Source organism: Empidonax traillii, unplaced genomic scaffold, assembly GCF_003031625.1.
Source record: "Empidonax traillii isolate 1590-97213 ecotype Southwest subspecies unplaced genomic scaffold, ASM303162v1 scaffold1386:size117682, whole genome shotgun sequence".
Taxonomy (NCBI): domain Eukaryota; kingdom Metazoa; phylum Chordata; class Aves; order Passeriformes; family Tyrannidae; genus Empidonax; species Empidonax traillii.
Genome location: NW_020956579.1, coordinates 62,888 through 88,199, shown reverse-complemented (window position 1 = coordinate 88,199; position 25,312 = coordinate 62,888). Strand labels below are relative to the sequence as shown.

Here is a 25,312-nt window from a genome sequence, read left to right as displayed (position 1 = left end):
AAAAATATTGAGCACTGCCTAGAGAGAAGAGGGAGCAGAGATGAGAGGATCTTGTCTGGCGAAGCTGAAGGACAAACACCTGCTTGGTTGCAGTGAAACCTAGAAAATGAGTGGTTCCCAAACTAGTTTAGCTTTTTATTCTAGCTGCTTAAGTTTCAGTATGTGCCTTCTTCTTATGTTGCACTTCAAATGCAAATGTTTTTTAAAATGTATTGCACAGCTTGGAACATTTGACTTGTTAAAGACAAGATGCTGATTGCTGGACGTAGTTTCAGTTTGGAGTCAGGAAAGTCCAAGAATGTCACTGTATTAATATGTTAATGTAGAACTTCAGAGTGGTGTCTTCATTATTAGGCGTCTTAGTTGCTGCATTTTCATTATATCACCTTTTCTTTAAGAATGCCTCTGAGGTCTTGTTTAGTTTTTCATATGCTGCTGCTTTAACTTCATAAAAGTATTTCTACTTTACTCCATTGGAAAGCAGGACTGGCCTGAGCATGGTTTGTCTTATTAAAGTTCCTTTGTATCCACAGCTGCTGTGTGTTTAAAACGAAAACCCCCACAAACCATTATGGTTGGGTTGGTCATTTTGACAAAGTTATTCAAGAGACTTAGTAACCACCAGTGTAATTATGATGTTTCTATAATAGTTGAAATGTTATGTATTTGAGATAATTACCTCATTTTTTCAAATAAACCAGAGTAACTTTTTGACCTAAAAATGGAAGTGTTATTATATAGTACAACTTTTTTTTTTAATAAATTTTAATGAGATCGATTGCTCTTCAAAAAAAAACTGACTATGCATTTCTGAGTCGTATTAAAACACTTAATGCAATACTTTTTACAATGTGTTTTAAACTTTGTACAAAGCATAGGAATTTAGTACAGCTTCTCCTGCTGAGGGAAATATTGGAATAATATATACACATACCTAAATTTGGTTTATAATGTCTAGATAAAAAAATTAAACAGTGTAGTTCATATTGCAGAAGTAAGTACACATACATGAAACATTAATAAACATTAAAAGATCCATGCTTTCAGTGTGAATCTGGTTTGACACTGAGATACCAAATGCTTGCAAAGTTTTAAAACAGTTTTTAGTCAGCCTTATTTCTTGATTATATCGAAGTAAGATCTTGCTATCTGATTTATTAACCAATTTCAAAAACTTTTAAACTTGTTGTAATTTCAAGACGCTTGCTGGTAATATTTCTGGAGTATAGGGTTGTAATACGAGAGAAAAATTAAATGTAATAGTAAAATTTATTTGTTTGATGTGCTTGTATTTTGCCGTTATGTTTTCTGTTTTTTTTCCTTCGGTTTTTCTGTGATAACTGGAAAGTGGTAGATATTTCCATTTACATGGGACACTAGTTCTGAAGAGAAATTATGATAACTGTGGCTACTTTTGTGAGTTATTTTTCCTCACTCTTCAGCAGGCAAACTATGAGATTTGAAAATTTAGTTATTTAGACCTATGAAGTCAGTTTGTGTTTTGTCTTCAGAATTATTTTGTATCTGCTCCAACACTTGTCAGTTTCTTTAATTTGCTGGAATTCAGTCAGTGTTAGGTGTGTGGGTGACTTGTAATTTGAATATATATGCAGAATGTCTTTAAACCACCCCAGCTGTTGGCTAAGAGCAAATATTTCATATTTGTGAGGAAAAGCTGAGAAAATTGTTCTTGTTTACAACTGCCAAGTCCATCTGATGAAGGCGCATTGTTATCTGACAGCCGATTCATCTCCTTGGGATTCTGAAATCCAAAATGATTTCTCAGGAAACCTGTGGGCACTTCCTTCAAGTATTTTCTTTTATACATTAAGTAGCAAGCACTTTAAAGCTTTTTATTTTTTTTCAATGTGTAAGTGTAGGGTGTCACATTTTCACTCTAAATGTAAAGTGCCAAGCTGCTGTCAAAGAATACCTGATGCAGACCTTTTAGCATGCCAGTGGAAGGTATAAGAGAACCTTACTGCAATTTAAATGAACTCTATTTGGTTTATAAGGTTGTTTACATTTAATATTATGTTGAAATATCCTGTGCTAGTGTGCAAGCTGAATTTTAAAATATATTCCCCGTACTTCAGTACTTTCTTTAATGTGAACAACAGACTTTCACTGTAGTGGCCCTTCTGGGGGAAAAAATACCCATCTCTCTTACTGAAGTGGTGGTTTTTTGTATTTTTGTTTGCGGTTTTTTTGTTTGTTTGGTTTTTTCCCTTTTAACTGGAATTTCAGTTACAAATTTTTTTTTTTTTTTTGACCAATTACTCTGATTTCCAAGGAACCCTTTCGTTCATTAGGGAGTTGCTTGTGTATGCTCCTTTTTAGAACTTGTAATCCAAAACACTGACTATCCTCAACTCTCTCTAATGGAAGGGAAGACATGTAGCACTTTGCAAATTAATCTGAGAGAGAAGAAACTCTCAACCTTTTCTTCAGAAGAGGACTGCTTAGGATATGATTTGATTAAATCCAGATATATATAACTCCCTCAGATGGTTTCTCCTGTAGTTTGGCAAAACAGTAACAAATCTCTAGTATACTAGGTAGATGTGGTAGTATGTACACAAAGCTATTTAGATGTAGTATGCTTCACAGTGGGAATTTGTGTCACACCAGAGTAATAGTAGAAGTGCTATGGAACCAAAAGTTATTATCATCTGGAGTGAAGTATAAAACTTGGTTGAAGACAGCTGCTATAGACTGAACCTATTCTATTATAAACTATTTAAATCTAAAATTTCTGTACTCTTCTTTGTAGTCCAGAAATACAATGTGGTCAGGTTTTGAGGGCTAACTATACTCTTCTTTAAAGAGAAGAGCAGTTAACTCTACCTTTTCATTTAGAAAAAAAATTTTTTTGGCTGATAGGAGTGTTTTTATAATCATCTTTCCTAATATTTTTTTAGCTCTGGTAGTTGATAGTCCAGCTGTTATCATTCTAAGACTATGCTAAACATGGAAAAATGTCAGGATAGAAAGAGTTTACAGCAATTGTTTGAAAACTACCCACATTTTTTTTCTGTATTTGTGAATAATCCACTGAGGCAGCGGTATGCTTCTAAAATGCTAATTTGGAGTCTGATTCTGCAGACATTTACCGTGTGAATAACTTGGTTGCATGAGTAGTCCCACTGATTACCTCTGTGGGAAAGGTTGCTTGTGTGGCCTAAAAAGTTTCCAGGCCAAGCCCCTACACTTTTGATACTTGACTAATAAAATTCATTTCTAAGATGTCAGTTTATTATCTTAATAGTTCCAAAGTGCTACCTGTATAGACTTAAAGCCATACTAAAAAGAAATAAAACCAATCTCCAATCAAAAAAAAAAGACCACCAACTCCCGTGAAACCTATTTCTTCTGTGGTGTGTAGATAAAATGTTACTCTCACAGAAACAACTGCAAGTTCTGAGTTAGTATCTGAGCTGAATCTCCCCTCCTGCCCATACCTCCTCAAAACCCCCGTCAGTTACATGGTGTGAATAAGTTGAAATCAGGAGGTCAAGAAAAGAATGCTGCAAGGTTGAACATCAAGTTGGTACATGAAATAGCTTTTAAACCGAAATTATTGATATTGTATTTTCATGTTTCTTACAATGGACTACTGAACGATGTGGCAAGAAATATTTCAAGAATTAAATATTTTGTTACCATTCATTATTTTTTCTGAATTTTTACCACACAATTCTAAATTGTGAATTGTCTCAGGATTTGTCTGTACTTGCTATTTATTTGGGCTCCATCTCCACAAATATATTCAAACAGGTTAATAAAAGTTAACATGAAGAGAGCATTTATTTAGGTGTGTCTGTATGAGTGTCTGAGTAGTAGTGAAAGTCACTATGGTTTTGTTCATGCTGCATATGAACAATTTGAAACTTACAGATGTGTCACAACACAGAAAGAAAAGTATATTTCAACTAAATAGTTTCAAGGAAAGTTCTTTTTACTTAGGAAACACATTACTTTGATTTCTGGATGCAAATTTGTGAAACTGCTGTGCTTGCAGTTCTGCAGCAACGGCTTAATTATAACCTCAATAAATAGGAGTTGATCTTGTTAAAAATATTAAACAGGGTTCAATAAAATAAAGTGGGTTTTAGCTGTATTTCACACATTACAGGGTTAGAGTTATCCACTTGAGCTCTAACCTGGCAGATAAATGTTGTAAACTATTATGCTGCATTGGTAGGTTTTGAAATGATAAAATCAAAACTGACTTAGGAGTTACCATGATCTCTGAATGTACGGTGTTTGGTGGAACATCTGATCTTACAAAGTCACACATGGCAGGATGGACATAGAAATAAAATGTTCCATCTGGAATAAAAACAAATACAGCTTGTCTTGGGCAATAGTGCCCATCAGGCCTGGGCATTTATTGAGGGAATTAACAGCTGCTTCAAAATAGACTCTGTGAATTAGTACTGCTCTTTCTGCTTAATCTAGAAAAGAGCTGCATTATATGTATCTTCTTTCTTAGAGTGTAGACTTACTGTATCAGTGATGGGATAAAACATACTGTTCAGAGATTAAAATAAACTGATGTGCTAAGTTTTTATTATGTATTGATGTGTGGCATGAGACTGCAGTTTTATTCTAATTACTTGACTAGCTCTATTGACAAAATGTAAATTCCAAATAGGAAAATACTAACTTCTAAAAGAGGAATAGCAGGATTTTCATGATTCTTTAAATGTGAACTGTATCAATAAATTAATCTCAGAATAATTAATTTGGGCTAAATTTTTTCTTTCTGAGTTTTGAATCTCTGATAGTGCATAGTTATTTCACTTAAGGAAGAGAAGTGTTAGAGACAGTACATTTTACTTCTATGAAGCTATATGATCAAAATTCAGGGACAGGGACTTCTGGAGAAAATACTATGTTTTTATGGTACAGTTTTGCAGTTTTAGCTGAAGCAAATTTTTTTGGGTTGGTTGGTTTGTTGGGTTTTTTTTGTGGTTTACAAACACGTGTGAAGTGTAAAGGCTATTGTGGAATCTTAGGACCCCTGATGAAAAATGCCATATTAGCAGTAAAGTCATCACTACTGTTCCAGGAATAATTTATATCACTATCATAGTTAAAAACCCAACCAGTAAATGAACAGTATTTCATCTTGTGCTTGACTATATGTAGTGTCAATGAAATCAGTTTTTTGGTGGTAAGATTTTGTGTTATATAGCATAGAAGTTGTACTGAGCTCTTAGAATGAGTTCTTAGCTCTTTAGCTGGAAGTTAGTCTCTAGTTTATTTTCTCACTGAATATTGGTCTTCATTTCGGTGTGCAAGTTCCTTACTGAATCTGAGAACTAATTTTTTTACGTTGGGGTACATTCTGAACAGTTCTGACTGCTGCAGACTGGAAAGTCTAATTCAAACTGTCTACAACTCAGGGGGTTATGCATGTGCTTGTTTTTTAAGGCTGCTCGATGTTATGACTTCCTCCCCCCATAGAATTGATACCTAATTATCTGTCTGGCATCAGTCTGAATACGTGAGCATTTGAAGAGTTAATGCCTTCACTCATGTGTGTGATAGGTAGTAGAAGAATAATGAGTTCAGGTAGAGAATACCTGTTTTTGAACAGCCCTGAAGGGGTGAACAGTTATTCCTTGTTAATCATGGATGTGAAAAATCCTTCTCTTAGCTAATCCTACATAGTTAAGGGCAATGCATAGCACATTCCTCATCTTAGAATAAGCAGGAGACTATGATGGGGCACTATCTTATGTGAATTATACTGGGCCACCTGTATTTATCATTAAAAACAAAAACAAAACTACTGTAATATTCTATATTAGCAGACTTTTGTCAAAGCAGCTTCAAATATCTTCTCTGAAAATGCCTGAATCAGAAATACACAAAAGCTGTCTTTGAAGACAGTATTTAAAAATATGCAGTATTCTAATGGAATAAAAAAAAAAATCAGATGATAGCTACATTTTGATGACAGAATACTAAAAAAATGTTTGATAGAACTGTAAGTCCAAGAGTAATTTTCTTCTAAAAGCCTTTTCACTGCCTGCTATTATTTTTAGTATTTTTTATTCATTTAAGTGTCTTTTCTCATGGGACTCCTTTTATAGGTCTAGAAGTCAAATTGCAGTGAGAAGTCCTGTTTGCTCTTTGCAGACCTTTTTACAAATTCCAGGGCAGGAAGGCTGTTTATTTTTCCCACATCTGTTTTGTGCTCATCCTTTGTGACATTGTTTGCTGGATGCTCTTCTTTCTTGCTTCCTCTGAAATGGGTAATTTGCACTGTTGCAAAATGGTGAAACCAAATCTGAATCTGCAGAACTGTGCCAATATTTTTGTTTCAAATGGTGTTTTGTGTTTGGAAGCTATTTTAAATTGATTCTACAGAGCACTGATATTAAAATTAATGCTATAAATTTTAGTTTAAATCATATTTATTTGTTGCAGAGACAGTTCATTTTTTTAAAACTGATTTAATATTAGATGACCACAGGTGAAAATTGAGTTGTCATCATTTTAATATAGAATATATGAAAGAACATCAAATATGCCCCTTATTTTAATGGCAGAAACCACACTTCTATCTGGAATTTTACAGGTAAACTCCAAAAATGTATGAGGAATCTGGCAGCAGCTTCAGTGACTCATAGTGTTATATTACCTCATTTACTATAAGGACTCTGGTTGAAACTTCATCAGAAGAAATGTTTTATTCTTCTTCATAGTATGTAGTGCATTTTGCTGGCTTGTATTTAGTAATAGTCTAGACCAATAATCAAAAACAATGTGGCAAAGTCTCCCTTAATTTTGTTAAGGCACACCAGCCTTTCTGGCTTTGTTTTGGCAGGATGTCTGTACAGGTGCAATAGAAAAATACTTGAGTGAAAACTTACTGTGGTAGCTCAGTGCCAGAAAGACAGTTACAAGCCTATCAGGAATATCCCCAGGCTCTTCTCGTCTTTCTAAAGAATCTGTTCAAACTCTAGTTAAATTCCATGTAATAGAGTGGCTTCCCCTTCCCTCTTTTTTTTTTTTTTTTTGTTTTTTTGTTTTTTTTTTTTTGCTGCTTGGAAGTGATCCCAGGTGTTGTCAAAGATCATCTTTATTTCATCTGGTACTTGAATCTATATTACTCTATGGAGGTTTTATAACTTCTGTTTCCTTATTTGTGGTATACTTTATAGGATAAAATCCAATGAGTTGGATCATGAGATTGTGGAGGTTTGAAGAAGTCTCTGAAGATTGTCTAGTCCCACGCCACAGATTAATACCAGGTCAATCAGAGCAGGTGGCTGAGGGCTGTTTCCACTTGGATTTTGAATGTCTCCCAATGATGGATAATCTACAGCCTTTCTGGGCAACCTATTCCAGTGTTTGACTATCCTTGCAGTGAAACAATTTTCTTAAGTGCAATTTCCCTGTACTTTGATTTGTGCCCGTTGCCTCTTGTCCTTTCCCTGTGCACCTCTGAGAAAAGTCTGACTCAGTCTTCCTTACTTGGGAAGGAATTGTATCACTTATTTATATGCATAAAGTATTTATACACATTGAGATATCTCTGAGCCTTCTCCTCCTCAGGCTAGACAGTCCCATCTCTCTCAACTTCTCCCAATGCGCTTCAATCTACCTCCTTAGTAATCTTAATGGTCCTTCCCTGACCTTGCTCCAATACATCCATGTCTCTCTTGTAGAGGGGAGTCCAGCACTGGGTACATCTGTCCAGGTGTCTCCCTGGTGCTGATTGTAGGGAAAGACCACCTCTTCTGACCTGCTGGCAACATTCTTACTGTTACAGCCCAGGATGCTGTCGGCCTTTGGTGCAAGGGCACATTACTGGCTCCAGTTGAATTTCTTATTCACCTGGACCCCAGGCCTTTCTCTGTAAAGCTGATTTCCAACTGGTGGTTCTCCAGTGTGTGCCTGTGTATGGTGTTATTTCTCTCCAGGTGCAGAGCTTTGCATTGCTCTTTTACTCTATTACATTCTCAAGCATTGAAGTGGGGCTTCCCAGCCTGTAGTTTCCTGGCTTTTACTTTGTTTTTCATGTGTTTTAGTGCCGTAGGTAGAATTAAGAAGAGTTGTGACCAACTATTTATAGAAATATCCTTTCTGTTGAAACAGTAAGGAATACATAAGCTTCCAGAAAACAAAAGCCTGAGTTTCTGTCTTTTCTTCTTACTAAAAAAACCTCTTTTAAAAGGCAAAGTGAGTATAGACCTCTCACAGTGCAAAACACTGTTCTGCATGATGCATGGAGAATTGATTGTGATAATTTTGGACTGGACATCAAACTCATGGGAGAAGAAAATGAAGAACAGAAAATATATTAGGGTTCAAGTAGTGTACAATAGTAAAGTATATTACTGTAGTTGAGAAGTAACTTGCTACACAAATAAGAATCTGAGTTTGCAGTAGTATCCTGATTCTGTTCAGATTTTTTTTTTTTTACCTGAAACAAATATCTCATAGATACTTGAAATTAAATGGAGACTAACTTAGGTATCTTTCATAGCTAGTCACTGTTTCGCCTGGAAAATGGAGCTGTACTTAAGTGGTTTTTGACCTGGGGAAAACTTTCTTCACCATCCAAATGCTGTAAGATCAGTCCTGAACTTCTCAGATTCCAGTTTTTATTCATGTGGCTGGTAAACTTGATATTGTTAGGCTTAATGAGATTATGAATAGTTTGACTAGAGACACAAGATATTTGCAGAGAATTCTTAATGGAAAAACTGGCACAATCTTTTGCTTAGCTCTTAGTTCTTGAGCCTTTCTCTCACTTGATGACATGTTCATTCAAGTCACATTTACGGACAGCCGTTGCCAGATGTGTTGAAGTTCAGCAGATTGTGGCTTTGGACATGGATGCACGCATGTTTTCTGCCTCTAGCAGATATAGCAATATGTTTTTTTGTAGAAAAGTAGTAAGACTTGCCTTCCTGTCATATATAAGTCTAAGTCAAACTCTCTATAAAATTCTCTGGTTAGCAATAGGAGTCACATATTCCAAAGTCTATTATTCTATTCTGACCCTATCAGAGTCAGACTTTTAGGACTTCATGGTTAAATAAACCCATGGAGATGATTTGGGTGCTGTGCACTAGCTTTCTGTTTTAAGGTTCTTGGATAATTTTGTAGGTTGATTTTGTATTTCCCAAGCTCAAAGTCTGACCTGATGTTAGACCTTTCCAGAGGATGCATATCCCTGTAACATGTTGGAACTACTTAAGAAGCCTGGTGGACTCAGTCCTTGTGAATAGAAAGTACTGCTGCATGAACACACAGAGGTTAGATTACTGACAAGTATTGAAATTTTTTAAAATTGAAATGTAATTAAAATCAAAAAGGCCTTTTTTCAACTTCATGTCTATTTTGCAAATGAGCTTCAGTGAAATGTTATGTGGTATTTTCAAATGGGTGTGACAGTAATGTCTTCTACTGACAAACAGAAGGTGTTGATGTGCTCCTTTGTAGAGTACAATTTCTAAGCTGTACACTGCTGTGTGCTACTATGTGCAGATAGTGTATTTGGTTAACTTTGAAAGAGGAATGAAAAATAATGACTTACGCTCTCATTAACTTTGCGTGAGTTGGAAGCCTTCTATCCTTCCTGAAGCAATGGTGGCAGAAGAAAATGCATCTGTGCCTTGTGTTTAGAATTTTGGAAGGCTGTCATTCCCTATGCACCCAATGGGATAAACTGTTTCTAATTAAAGAGTACAGCTGATTTATAACTTACTTGGAACAGCTCTTAACTTCAATCAGTTTTCAAGCTATCTTCGAGTGCTTCTGTTTTTTTAGGGGGCCTATGGGTAGCGTTACATCTACTTGAACTAAAACCCACTGGAAAATTACTTATGTAGGACAAAATAGCAGCCTTCCGGTACCTGTGAGGTGGCTATGAAAAAGCTCAAACCAGACTCACTGCTGTGGTGAGTCAACAAGTATAAATTGAAATGTGAAGTATGGCTGCATACAAGGGCACAATTTCACCATGAGGACAGTCAAGCACTGGAACAGCTCAGTTGCCCAGAGAGGCTCTATAGTCTCATACAACTTCTGTGGCTGTATGTAATTGATACAATGGGATCAGAAACAAGTTACACTGAAGGCTGTAACAAGTCTGTGAAACAGAGACGTGCTTGTGAAGTATTGCAATTGCAGATGATTATATTGTACACAGCGTAATTAAGATTTGGTTTTCCTCCTTTCTGCCCTCATGCGTGATTGCAACTGGATCACAGTTCTAGTGGTATGAAAACTTGAGAGAGATATCAGAACAGATTTGTGGCATGGCCAGACCACAGTGGGTTAGGATACATTGTTATTGGGACAATAATGTGCTGTCTCTGCAGTGTACCTCTCTGTCATCCTCTGCGTATCCTCTAGCTGCATGCAGAAGACAAGTAAAATTGAGATATGTACCAATTTCAGCTAAATTAGTCTGTTCCCTAGAACCAGTAGTTCAAATCAAGCCTCTTTTCTTTGCTTACCTTACTGTTGTTTCCTTCACACTTTAATTTACTGTTTGTCTGTACTTACTTTTTATCTGCCTGTTGGTACTGAGCTTCCTTTAAAGAGTATTTTCACCCCCTCATTTGTCAAAGATTTTCATTCTTTGTCTTTAAATTGATCCTTTTGAATACTTCTTCCATCATTTCACTTTGAAGATGTTTTTCCAGTCTTTATTGTGTTTAGATGACTGAACTGTGGGAGCTTTAAGCTGAGGTATGTGAAATATTTTGTGTGCTCTAGGTAGTATATGGACTTTGCTTGAATTAGTCATGAAGAACTCAAAAATTTACCTGTGTTAGGGTGTCAGTTTGCCCAATCTCTTTCTTCCTAAAGATGCCTTTAACAACAGAAGGAAAAAGTGATATATACTTTAATTGCAACTATGCCTCAGGGTTTTTTTTTGTTTGTTTGTTTGTTTGTTAATTTAAAGAATTATATGATACTGGGCCCTCATCCATTTATGTTTGAACATTACAAATGGACTTCACAGTCCAAGTTACTGCTATATTAGAAGAGATTCTCCAGTACACTCGCTGTTGCTCACACCACTAACGCTTCATCTCTTCTGAGCTCTTTACCTCTGCTTGAGAAACACAAATATGTATAGCTCATTTGGAAAACTGAATAGCAGCAGTGTGGAATACCTCATCACTGTTTCTTCAATGCTTCACCTGAACTTCATGCCAGTTCTGGGTGAGCAGTTCAATTCACAAAACTGAAATTTCTCTTCTTGCATTGCCCCAGGGGAAACTGCCTGCTAGGGAGCTGTGGCGAGGTGTCTGCCAACACACATTGAAATAAAATGTGGTGGAGTGTTTCTGGTTGCTTTTACTCTGCAGAGGCTGTAGTTCTTCACAATCTATAGTCTTGGATTCTGTGATCCATCTGTGCTTTCCTCGGGTTCCAGCTTCAGGGAGAAAGAGGATCGTGTCCTTCTCAGGCACTCTTGTTCCATTATGTTTGTGTGTTCTGGATAGGGACTGTTGAATGGGAAGCTATTGAGTCCTGTGGTATTAGGCCGTGTGTTTCAGATTTGCCCTGCATCCCTGTTCACATTCACATATGTGTAGTTTCATAGCATTTTTTTAGACAGAACTATCTACTGTAGTCCTGAAAAATTTATTTCAGTAAAGTCCAGTTCATAAAATCTCCTTATAGGAAACTTCAAACAGCAAATTGACCCCTTTAAAAGCATCTGCTGTAACTTATTAGATGTAAAGAATAGCTGAAACCTCTTTCTGGTATGAAAAAGGACATATTTCCTGTTATTGACTTAATGAAAATTAGGAATGTTTTATGTTTTCTAAAAGAAACTTCAGTGAGTGGGATGAAATTATTCCAAGCAAAAGCTACAAAGTACAGGATTCATAAAAGATCAGTAATTTAACTTGTGTATTCCCTCAATTCGCTTAGTGCTCAAAGAACAAGCATTTTAATTTTCTGAAAGGCAAAGTAAAAATGTGTGTTGAAACACTAATTCAAAGTGCCAAGCTTACTTGGTAGAAACTGTTGAGACATGAGGACAGTGCTATTTATTGCTGGTTTAATGGAACTTGATTTATTGTCCAGAATTTAGATTTGAAAGTCTGCACACCAGCACATGCATCAGTATGTTCATGGTATATTCAGTTGTGTGGGCCATGTGAACTGCAGGTTATACCAGAAACTCCCAATCTAAGGTCTTAACTCTTTGTATAAACTTATATATTAGATCAAGTATTTTGCTGGTGAAGTATCTTTCTGAGCAATGCTGTGTGTTCCTGTAAGACTCTTGTTGCATTTAGTGAAATTCAGCTTGCCTGATGAACTTGATGATTGTACTGTAGTGCCTTTTTTGTATTACACAGAACTTCTACAAAAAAAAACAGGTACTGAATAATTTTATTGCCCTTTCAGTGACAGCTCACCATTTTTGTCTAGCATCCAGACTTGACAGAGTTCTTAAGAAATACCAACAGACATTTTTGTCCTGAACAGCTAGTTAGAGACTAACTTACCAAATTTTTTACCCTGCCTGTTTTTCCATGTAACTTTGGATCTGTAGAGGTTTAAGTCTCTATTTTCCTAAAAGAAGCAGGGAATGAATTTTATTTTTCTTTTTATTTAATCGTTTGTTCAGGTTCAGTGTTTCTCAATCTCATTTTCACAATCTCTTTGGATCACAAAAGTAACTGTTACTTTGATAGAACATTCTTTTTCAGTTTTGTGGTCTTAATATATACTTTTGTGCACAAGTTTACTAAAGGTCAGAAAATGTCTAATTTTAAATGACCTCGTTTTAAAAAGGCAGTAGATCCACAAGCACTAAAATATGACTATTTTCTTTTATGTAGGTAAGGTTTTCTTCTTAAGTAATGTTCAAATCACAAGTCTTCCACTAGCCATTAACTTATTTATAGCTCTATCTTTCTTTTATATAGAAAATTTTCCTTTGACTGATTTGGAAATGTGACTTGCAAGATCAAAGTTCAGATCCTTTTTCTTCCTACTTACTTAACTGCATTGTCACTCATCTCTCTTATCCCAGTAGTGTAGTCCTTCCTTTTCAGGTTTTTTCACTCTAATTTTTTTTTTTTTAATTTCTACATGCACAATTCAGATTTCTTCTGCTTAAAGAAATCAGGATTTCTAACGCTTCACTAACAAGAAGGAACCTGACATTAAGACTGGAGAATTATGTATATGTAGAACTCAAAAAGCTGACTGTTTGCTAATGGTTTGAAGTGTGTAAGCAGATATTTCTAAGACTATTTTACTCTCATCAGTAATCACATTGAGCTTTAAGGGAACAATAACTAAGTTAACTAAACCATGGAGCTATGTAAAATTGGATTTTTGAATGTCCACGTGTGTCTATGTGGGAAGTCACAAAAAAACCCTTTATATGGAACAATGTTTATACCAAATGAGCCCTGAGAGGCTAAATAGACTTAATTATTTAAATTCAGTCCTAAGACTAACAAACAGGAAAATCTGAACCTGTATGAAATCCTAAAACTTAATTTTGCAAAACTGCTGCCCAACGTACTTTTTCACCTTGTGGAATGTCTTGGTAGGAGTCTATCGATGTATGTAGTTTAACCACTGGATAATATATATCTGTATATCTATATATACATATCTATCTATATGTATCTCAGATAATCCCATGCAGTCTGGTGTCTAGGAATGCCTTGAATTATTGTATTGACAAGCATCACGCATTGCAAACTGTGACTTGTGATAAGGTTTGTGGAACAAAACAGCTTTTTCCAGTAGGTTGCTTTGCTTGAATGGCAGGTGGCATGTGTGGAGCATTGCTTAAAAACAACCAAAAACCTACTTTGAGCTTGACTTCTCGACTGGTATGACTGTAAGCTCCAGGGCTGTCACTTACACACATCAGAAATAATAATCTGCATTGTATGCTGAAAAAAGAGATCATGAAAATAAAATATATTTGTCTTGGCCAGTAGTTGTTCTGTTGTTTGTGGCTGTAATACAGTGGGCTTTGATCTTGTCACCTCAGTTTAAGCAGCTGTGACCCTGGTCAGCATGCTCAGTGAGAAACTTCACAGACAAATGGGTACCTTCCAGATTTCTGTTGCAGTTTTTCATTTCTACACTGTCTTATTTACAACTAATCATGTTATATTTTTTTAATCTAACTTCCTCAAAATTCCTATATTTACAGATATAGAGAAAAAACGCATTAAAAAACCAAACAAAAACCCCTGCAAAACACCCCCCAAAACGCTGTAATGCCAAATATAAACTGTGACATCTTGATTTTTCTGGATTTGATTTGACCAGGATTTCTGTAACATCTTCCTTTGCTTTTTTATTTAAATAAATAAATTATATGGATCTTTAGACATAACGTTATCTTGTTACTTTAAGTGTATACGTTTCATTCATGTTCCCTCAAACTTCTTCCTGGTCACAAAATGTCTGTCTACTTGATTATACTGAGAGGAACAGAGTTGGTGGGGAATTAAAGTTACACTGCTGACTTTGTACTTTTAGCTTTCAGGTTGTTTATGCAGGATAGAGTTCTGACTTAGTGATTGGTTCACACTGCAGAGATTCAAAACCTTTCATAAAATAGGTAACATGGTCTGTAGGGGGAAACCAGAAAATGTAATTAGTCCATGGTAAATTTACTGCTGGACCATGTCTCCGCTAATGGACCTTTCTGGTCTTTAAAATCAGCTTGTTACATCACTGGGATGCCTACTCAAAGTGGTTGCATTGCATTGCTCTGTAGCATTTGTAATTTAACACAACTATTTCTTTTTCTTTCTAAAGGCGCCTAAACAGAAATAACCTCCAGTTGCTTTCTGAACTGCTCTTTCTGGGGACGCCGAAGTTATACAGGCTGTAAGTAGGCATAGCCCAATAACTATTATTTGGGAAAATTTGGATTTGATCTGTTATTCTGTCTTGCATTAAGTTTTTTGGGTTTTTTGCCTCAAACAGGGCTAAAATGCATTTTGGAATATTGGTGTTTTGTTAAAGCTGAGTACTGCTTTGCAAGACTTGTTTATATTTTATTTTACTTCTGGATCAGATACTGATAGTTGTATGAGGCAAAGTATTCTGTTATTGATTCCCACTTCTTTAAAGAAGTTTTGTTGAAAGAATACTTTCCTTTTCTCCTGTTTTTTATTTGTTTGGTTTTGGTTTTTTTTGTTGTTCATGTGTTAAAAGAAACAAAAAATGCCTGTGGTAATTCTAACCCAGAGATGCAGCACTGTATAAGCATTTTGGTTTTATGATGTTCTGCTTTTGTGGCTGTACACACTTACCAGAAAAATTATAGCATTGCCAAATGCTAGGTCTATGGAGAACTCTCTCCTATGTCCCCTCTCAAAGAAAACAAAGGTAGTAACTTGAGCTCTGAGAAGAAAAAACTATGAAATGCTTTACCTTAAATAGAAATAACATCAAGTTGGGTAATGGCTTCTTTTGTTTTGATTGTATTCTTTGGTTTGATAATGTTTTGGCAATATTTTTAAAAAAATATTTCGGCCCATTGTCCTTTCGAAGAAGTCACTTAATTCTGTTGCAGTAGAAATGTGGAATAAAGTTTGGATTCTGGTTTATTTTAACTGAATAAATGTTAAGGTACTTTTAAGTTACATTATGTGGTATTGAAGGGACATACTTAAGTAGGCTTTTGTACAAATTCAGCCCTGATGTAATTAGATGCGTGTTTGACACGTTTCTTTAAACTTCAGGTGAGATTTCTGCTGTTGAAATTCCAAGCATCCCTTGGGTGCTTGGAAAAAGAGAAGTGAAGGTGGAGGAAATTGGGATTCCTCTTATTTGTTTCCACTTTAGTATATGGAAATATGTTTGAAAAAAAAGGTATAATGAAGCTTTTACTTTTTGGAGTTGATTTTTGTTTTAATGTTGTGAAACAATAGTTCTTTTCTCCCTTCTCATAGCAACATAAAATGGTGAACTGGAAATTACTCTTTTGATAATAAGCATTTAGTTCTGCATATTTTGTTTCATTCCTTTGCTTTGGATGTATGCTTTGCTTCCAAACTTCACTGTAGATTCAATGAGTTGCTAAATGACTAGGCCAGAAAGCTGCTGAAGGCATTTATCCTGACAAACAAAAATATTTTGCTGTGCTATAACATTATAATATATTCCTATGTGGTATTATGTATTAACAATTGAGTCTCTTATAATTTCCATCAACCATGATAAAGACATTACTTCCATCAGAAAGGAATATGAAAGAGATTTATGATAATTTTGTTATTTCACCTATAGTGTAAAGGTTGTTATCTAGATTCATATAAAGTAGCAATGAGCCATAATTTAGAGGCAAAAAATGGATGCACACTTCAGGCAAAATTATATTTTAATATATTTATTTCAGAATTGTTTATTTGATAGATGCTAGTCTTAAATCTATAATATCCTTTGACATAAAGCACACAACTGCTCATAGTGTATATGGTGGAAAGTAAGAGATCCCTGGCTTCACAGTATTAAATTTCCTCTGCCTAAGGGTTATTGTTGATCAGACCATGAAAGTGAATGTCTGGTTATAATGTATTCATGTTTAAAAGAAAATATGAATTAAACTGAAAATCTACAGCTGCTTAGCACTAAATTTGTAATTGAAAAAATGTCAGGCCAACAAAGGTATTGATGCTAGCTAAAAGTTCTTGGTCAGTTTTCAGATAATATATAGCTTGATCACTTTAAAGAGTATGAAATTATTTTGGTTTTTACATGTATCATTGTATATGCTTAGATGTATTTACATCCAAATAAATATTTTTCTGAGGAGAGTTAAAGTTCTCTAAACATGATCAGTAAAATGTATACAATGCTTTGGATTTAGTATTTATTTTTGGCATTTAACAGCTAATCAAACAATGTGTGTACTGCGAGGTTTCAACATACTGTTGAGCTTCTGTGAATAATAATTACCATTTGACCCTCGGCTGTAAATGAGATGCCAGGTGAAGAAGCACATATGCTTGTTGTGTAGCCTAAATGCAATATAAAAGAAAGAGGGTACCCTATATATGAATTATGATTTGACACAGTTGGTTGCCGCCAGCGGCCGGCTATGCTTTCCCTTTGCTGTCTGCTCCAATTTCTCTTTGGACGGGCTGAGAGAGCACTGCGTGTTCAGGTCAAGATGTTTGCCTAGAAATAGTAGTACAGTTGCAGCTGTGTTTGCTGGAGCAGGAGACTAGTTTAAATAGCATTACCATTTATCCAGTCCATTAACAGAACTCTGTAAAATAATACCAACTCTGCATAAACTACAGGACAGTGTAATAAAATTACAAGCACTTGTTGACAGATGGGAAGTGTAAGTAAAGGAAAGCGATAGGTTGAGAGTTTAAAAGAGACAGTGCATTATTTTCTGTATCTGAAGACACTTATTTTCAAAGGTAGTTAAACAAAATATTTCTCAGGCTACCTTCTTTCCAGTTTATCAGTCTTCCAAGAAATCTCCTGGAACTAGTTAAAATGGATAATTTTAGTCAAAACAGAAACTGATTTGCCCATTAAGAGTTATCTGCAGAGGTGTCTTGACATAAATAGTTCGGCAGGAAGTAGTTAATGCTAAAAAATAGTATGAAGAGGGCTGTAGGTTATATTAATCTTACCTTACAAGGAATCTCTCAAAGCACAATTTACATGAACCTCTGTTTTGATGCAATACTGTTAAAATAAAGGTGCCATTGTAAATCCCCTGGGGAAATACAAGTTCTTGTTCAACAAGAACTGCAGGAAGGAGATATGTTGTTTTTGGTGACCGGTATGTCCACTAAGATGTCTAATGTCAGCAATGGTACCTTAGTACAGAGAACTACTACAGCCTAGTGAGTGCTTATCTGAGGCAAATAGATTTTGACTGCTTACTTTGGCTGGTTAGATCACAGTTCATTGATTGCTGTTTGCTGCAGGATACCAAGTGCTGGACCCAAGCTGTTTGAAAAATCAGTTTTAAAAGATACCTTTATTAATCAGTGGCATGTAAAAGTTATTGAATTCCATGCACAAAGCTTGTCCCTTTCCATTTACATTTCTTATGCTTGGAATGATGGTTAAGTTTCCCTACTGACCAATATTTGTTGTATAATTTAGGCAGTATTGGCTTGGGAAAAAACAGCAATCTTTGTAGTGGGTGTGGTCTGATATAAGATAATTTTTTCTTCTCATATGTGTACTTGAAGGTCCACACTATCAATGTTTCTCCTCTAAAGGAAAAAATCTTAATGTAGTCTAATTAATAAAAATCACTTTTGAGATGTCTATTAGTGACTTTAATTATTCACTGCAAGAATTTTTTTTTAAGGGAGAAAGTATTAAACATCAAGAAAGCCTTTAAAAAATTGTCTTAGGCCAGAACAGCAGCAGCAACAACAACAAAACATGCTGTATGGGGGGCCCTTGCAAAAATTCCTCCTGAATTAATTTCTGCCAGCTATGATTAAAGTGTGTGGTACTAGATGTGTCAGACACCATAGTTCTCTGCTTCATTTTACTCTTGGCCTCTTTGGCCCCTGCCACAATAAATCCCACAATGGTTAGTCAGGAATTGCAGGTTACAGTTGCCAGGGTTACCGTTGTCCGGCCGGACCGACATCATTACTCATCCCGGCCGGCAGCCCCAGCGCTGCGGCCGCTCCCGGCGCCAGGAGCCGGCGGTCGAGGGAACTTCTCCCGGCGGCTCTCCGTGCTGGTGCTGGAGCGGTTTGCAGAAGAACCTGCCGTTTGCATCACTTGCTGAGCGTAATTTTGCTTTTACCTTTGCCAGAAGGAAAAAGACCCCAAAACCAACAACACCACAACCCTTCCCCTCCTCCCCCCCCACCACGGAAAAACCTGAAAAAAACCCACCCAAAAAAACAACCAAACAAAAAAAGGGAACCAACAAAACCCTAAACGAACACACAAACAAAAAAAGTCCTTCTTCAGATAGAAAGCAAAGAAAGACGATAAGGTGCATGTAAGCTGCTAGAACAGGGACTTTTAAAATATTTTTAGGTGCTGGGCTCTCTATTGTTAAGGTACCTGCATTTGACGTGTAATTTATGGTTTTGTCTTATTCCATTTAACAGTAATCATGGCAAGTGAGATTACGATCATAATTTTGTAGAAAAGATATTTATCTTCAGTCTGAATCTGTTTTACCAACTCAATAGAGAAATCACTCATTAGAAAAATGCTCTTTATCCCAAAGGCTTTGAAATATTCCCACTGCAAACAGGTGGCTCTGGATGTTAAATCCAGTGAGGAGCATAAATGCGTTTCCCCTTTCCAAAAGGCAGTATCGATAAATTTCTCTCCTTTTGTAAGTAGACTGTTAATGGAACTGTTGTTGAGTAAGCGCAGTGGGTCAGTTTCCAGTGCTGTATGTGTAATAGTAACATAGTGTGCTCCACTTTATTGCAGGAGTGGGATGGATGGACAGCAATTTAACAAAGATTTTTTTGAATATGAGTTATGAAGCCACCTTGTTGCTATATCCTCCCCAGGATAGTGAGTTCCTTCAGTCATATGTTCGAGTTTTTATGATTTGCTATGGGGTATTCTAGCAGCATGCATACTAGGCAGCATGCATATAAGGCGGATCCATTTTTTCTTGGTGTGATAGAATTGAATCTTACTCTTTTAAAGCTAAATAGAAACAAATGAGTCTTGGGTACATGATGTCCATCCTGCTAGTTTTTTGACTTGTAATTTTTTACCACTGTGGCTTAGTTCAAATACAAGAATGTTTAAATTGTTTTATCTAAACAATTTAGTTGGTAAGTATATACCAATTCAAATACTAGTTTTTAATTATTAGCATTATTTTATTAGTGTCGCTTTTGAACTGCAGCTGTAGTTCTTATTCAAAATTATTTCAAAATTATTATTTAGTGTATTTCAAAATTATTATTTAGTGAAGAAACACTGCAAATTAGTATGTGTATAAAACGAATGTACAATTTTGGCTTTGTGGTATTGTAAGCCAGTAGTTAAAAAAATTCTAATATATGAGCAATTACTAATCTTTCTTACACTGTGGAAGAACTCAAAGATTTGCTACATCAGTGCATTTTTGCTAGTACAAGATCTTATTGCCCCAGTGTAGAATGTTTTCAGGGTGAATTTGGTCCCTTATGCTACATGGACACTACAAGTTACAGTTCTGTGAGTTTATTTTTGCTATAATCTCACTCTGTAAATAGACAGGACTATCTAGAACATAAAAGAATGTGTATTAAAAATATTCTTGTTCAGGTTCATTACCTTTAAGAATAAACCAAAGTAACTAAGAACATGTTGCCTTTGTGCTAAGTTTGTAATACCTCTTCTCTGGCATTTATTTCTGGTGTGGGTGATCTGGGAGATAAACTTTTGGGAGACTGTTTCTTTTGTTATCTGCTCATTTTTAGCCTAGAGACAAAAGTGAATTGGTGGTCTGAATGCTTTATGCAATTTGGCTTGCACGTGCATCTTTTCTGTGGTTCTGCCATCGCTTTCTTCTACCCTGAGTTTTCATTCTCTGCTGTAATTTTTCAAAATCAAGAACTGTCAACACAAAGTACTGAACAAAACAAAAATACTATTGTAGCTTTGCTTCAGACATAAGCCTTACTTACATAGCAAGATGACATTTTAGAGATTTTTGGAAGTGAAATGTGTAAAGTTCATTAGGTAGTTTATTTTTGAGCGCAGAAACAAGTATTGCATATATACATTTGGTGTACAACTTGCAGTAGCTATATCCAAGCGGAAACAAGCATTCAGCCTTAGACTGAGCTGAGGGGAAGTTTGGTAGAAGCAGAATGATCTTTTGAAATGCAGTCAGAAAAAAAAGTAAAATGTATCATCACTTCATGCAATTATTGGACTTCAAACTTTTCACTATATTACTTTTCCTGCCCTTTGTGGTAGAATCTCTTAGTCTGTAAACTTGCTGTCTGAGCTATGCTTTCTTTTGTATTTGCACATCACCTGTTATGGTGTTGTGCAGGAAAAAAATGGTATACCAAATATACAGAAATCAGGTGAAATGTTACTTGAAGTAATAGTATGAGATTTTTAACATTGGAAACAAACTTTATTGTGAAATGATCCTCACAAGATGGATGTTTATATTCTATTTTGAGATAATTGGAAGCTGTCTTTGAATTGTGGTTGAATTTGCCTTTATTTCTTTAATTATAAAAACATAATTTTGTGTATTTTTTTTACAAGCAGTTTTTCTTTTGCTATGGGATAAAATGGCAAATTGGATGGACTGCTGGAGCTGTAAACTGGGCAGATTACTAACTCTTTCTGTTAATAATATTGTTGAACAATTTCAGTGAAAGGCATCTCTAGAGGTATCCAGAAGTTGAACTTTCATAGAATCACAGAATGTACTGAGTAGGAAGGGACCCATAAGGATCATCGAACCCAAACCTTAGCTCACACAGGAGTCACACTGTGTGCCTGAGAGTATCATCCAAGCACGACTTTGATCCTTGTGGGTCCTTCCAACTCAGAATATCCTGTGATACATAGAACTATGGATTTTTTTCATTCAAACAAACACTTCAGAGCTGTTCAGTCACTTTTAACCTTAACTGGAAAGTCATGTTAAATGTCAAGCAAACAAAAATATGACTTAAAGTGCTTCTTCTTGACCAATACAACTATCTGTGTTATTTAAAAATTGCTATTAGCTGTTTCAATATGTCTAATGTGAAAACTTGAATTGTATTAATTACTCAAGCCATAACTCTATTAAAGTAGTGTTGTGGTATTCAGAGTAATCGAGATATCTACTTTAGCTATTATGGCTTTGGTACTTTGCCCTGTTTGGCCCCAAGCATAAATAATTATCTTGTGTATTTCTGTTGAGATGATAGCAGTCAAAGCAGAGAACTAAGATAGCTGCCTTTTAATAAGAAAATTAAAGTAGCTAGGTTTGGATCACCTGTAACCATATTCATGTCCAGTCTGAATCAGTCCCTGGGTTGTTCCTGGAGGGTTGAGCTAGAAAGCTTTGGTAAATTATGATATAGGAAACCTTTTAGGCAGGAGTTAAGTAGGAAACTGAATCTCAGTGAAGGAAGTAATGAAAAGTAAAAAGGCATGTTAGAGGAAATGCTGTTATTATGTGGTGCAGAAACATGGTGTGAAACGTTATAAAGAGGACATCTGTAAATCTCAGCTTGCACAGAGTGGACATTTAAGTGCAACCGTGTCATCTTGATTAAAAAAAAAAAAAAAAAAAGAACAGGAAAGAGGAATAAATCAGGCCAAGGGAAAATCTGAAAGTATAGAGACTTGTCCCTACGATGGTAGGTTTCTTCTGCGAGTGGGAGATTAAAGCCTAAAGTAACTGAATAGCTGAGAAAAGTCCAAAGAAAGGTTGATTGCTTCCCCTCCAACAGTCCCAATTGATTGAAAAAAGCCTAATTTAAAGTTCTGTTTGTTCTGTGTCTTAAACCATCAGAATTTTCTTTTGGAACTGGGGGAATGCTCTGGAAGAGAAAGAATCCAAGGATAAAAAGTCATTGCAGGCCAACAATTGTTCCTAATCCTCACAAAATGCTGGAGAAATTAAATTTATTCTTTATTGCTCAAAGTGTTACCTAGGTCACTGGGTGATGGGAAAATTGAACTGGAAGTCGAGTAGGCACAATCTTTGTTTTGTGTCTAGATGCTTAACCTTAGACACGACAAGGCATCTTAGTGTGTTGTGGGAACTTGGTTCAGAGTATTAACACCAGGACGTTTATTACCCTGGATTCATAATAGGCTATGCTGTCAGTAGATGAAAATGTTGTGTTTACATTTCAGTGTTAAATGATCATTTAATTAACACCTAAGGAAAAAAAAAAAAACCCTAGTGAAATTCTTAACGGCTTTTATTGTTGGTTTCCTTGGAGGTTTTAATATCCAAGTTACGCTGCAGTTGCTTCTATAAGTAAAGCTAGAAAAGACATTTATGAATGCAGGCAAGAAGGACAGACAGTTTAACCCCTGTTGACCCTTCATCCTGAATGTTGATTTATATAGCATTTTAAATGCATTGAATTTGTTTCAGAGCTTCTCTAAAATTACTCAGCATTCAAACAACACATGTATTTCTCCTTTTAAAAATATTTCCCAAAGTGTATATTCTTATAAAGAGCATACGTTTTTCTTAGGAAATTACTAACATACATATAGAATGTATCAACAAAAAATTCACCGTAGTTAAAAAAAAAAAAAAAGGTATTTTGCCAGATTTGTTTATGTGTTTTTGATAAGAATATACAAGCTTTCATAAGGGAAAACAAAAAGGAGGTTTGAAATATACAACATATCGTGCACTGATTGCAGTAGGTACTGTCTGAATTCTTCAAAAAGTATAGGAAATTGGCATGAGAAACAACATTACTGCAAAATTGCATATCCACTTTACCCAGCACAGATCTCCTTTCATATGTTCCATTGTATCAAAGAAAGTCAAGGCTATCTAAAAGCTTTAATTTGCTCTGGGTCCTTAATAATGCTTTTTGTTGTAATGTTGTTCTACAAATGCTTTTTGCAATAATATTGCCCTACAAAGCATGTTTGAATATTTTTTTCTATCACAGAGCTAAAGCTAGATGAAATGCTCTTTGTAAAAGACCAGATGCTTTTCAACTGATGTGTTTTTATAAACACACTGTAGTAAAAACTGAAATTATATCTAGGTTTAGAGATGGGTTTCAGGGTTGTTTGTTTATTATTTGGTCTCTGCTTAGAAGATAAGCCCCACAACTTTAAATCATGTTAAGAGCCTGATAATAAAAAGCCCAGCACAGCTTAACTCAATTATTGATGATCCACAAATTTTATTGAATACTTTTTGTTTTTACTGGTGATCATATCCTTCACAGATGTCAATAACTGAGCTGGAAAACTCAAATGGAATCTGCTGATACAGTAAATGTTCCTTTTCTCCACACAAATGACATAAACCATCCAACACTTGATGAAATATTACAGCTGCAGTGAGACTTCTGTCGGCCAGTGGGATCTTAATGTTTTTCAAATTTCTCTGAATATATTTATTAAGTTGAAATTTAATATTCAGATAGAGACTTATCAGAGGTACTTGCATTTGCTTTTGTCTGAAATTTGACCATTTATAGTTAAATTATTGTATCAAAATTTAAGTACTTTTTTCAGTATTTTTAATTGAAAAATAATTCTGCAATATTAATTTCTTAATTGATGTGTCAGATGGAGTACTTAGGATATGCTTACGCTTACCCTGTACCACGCTGAAATTACTCTCTTTACAGTCTTGGTAGAGCTTTTAGGTTTGCTGAACTGGCGAGTGATTAAGACAAATAATGCATGCAGGAAGACATAGACTACACTTTCCACATGAAACTTCAGTGAAACTACATTGAACTGTGTGGGACTCGGAGTCCTAGTGGGCAAGGTCACATCAATTATCTAAGTACCAATTAAAGGGATTCTCATTATCTCATGGAAAGTGATGATACACAAATTGCAATACTTGGTCTTAGAGAAGTCAGGGCTGCAATGATGGACAACCCAGACTGTTGTGCTGATCCCTGTAGCTGTTGTGAGGGTATTGGAGCCAGGGCTGGTGATTTTACTTGGGAAAGGCTGCTTATGAATGCCGAGCAGAGTTTATTCTCTTCCTCAGACACTTGAGAGGCCTGTTCTGCTAATGGCTGTTTAGACCCACCTCATGGGGAATAAAGCTGGGGCTTGCTGAACTCTTTTCATCTTTACAGCCAAGCCCAGGTGCAGGCCCTCCCTGATTCTAGGGTGTTTAAAGGACCACGCTCTGAAGGCTTCTTTCCATGGCCCTTAATCTTTAAGGGGAAAAAACAAGGGACTGAACTGGGGGCGGGGGGGGCCAAGTCTTTTGGTTAAGCACTCCTCGAGGATTTGCAGGGTTACATGTACAAGAGAAAAAATCCTCACCTCTTTCTTTTAATTTCTCCTTCTGTCCAAACAGTTCAGTCATGTTTTTATTTTTGCTATGAATGTGTAATCCATACAGTTGTAAGGAACTGCTCACACTTTATAAGGTAGTGTGTACAAGGAGAGGTTTGATGGCATCTGTTCAGGGTTTTTAGTACTTTATTATAGGGGAGGTAGAAAAAACATCAACTTTTTTTTTTTTTTTTTTTCCCCTTCTGTGGCTTTTTTGTAGGAGTGGTGGTCACTGGCTGGGATTTAGATAGTTGATTGACCCTGAAAGTGCAAAGGTTGCATATCAAGTTTGATAAGGCCCACAGGAAAGAGTTGCAAAGAAGATAGGATAACAACTAATATAATGAAGGGG

The 25,312-nt window shown here is 35.8% G+C and overlaps 1 protein-coding gene across 1 annotated transcript in view; it reads left to right on the top strand.

Annotated features, from left to right (window-relative positions):
- LOC114069878 (slit homolog 2 protein-like) overlaps window positions 1-25,312 on the top strand; it is a 40,220-nt gene that overhangs the window by 5,023 nt on the left and 9,885 nt on the right. Inside the window, exon 4 of the mRNA XM_027906979.1 lies at window positions 14,797-14,868. Within this exon, the coding sequence (XP_027762780.1) occupies window positions 14,797-14,868 (72 nt within the window). The remainder of the gene's footprint in view (window positions 1-14,796; window positions 14,869-25,312) is intronic.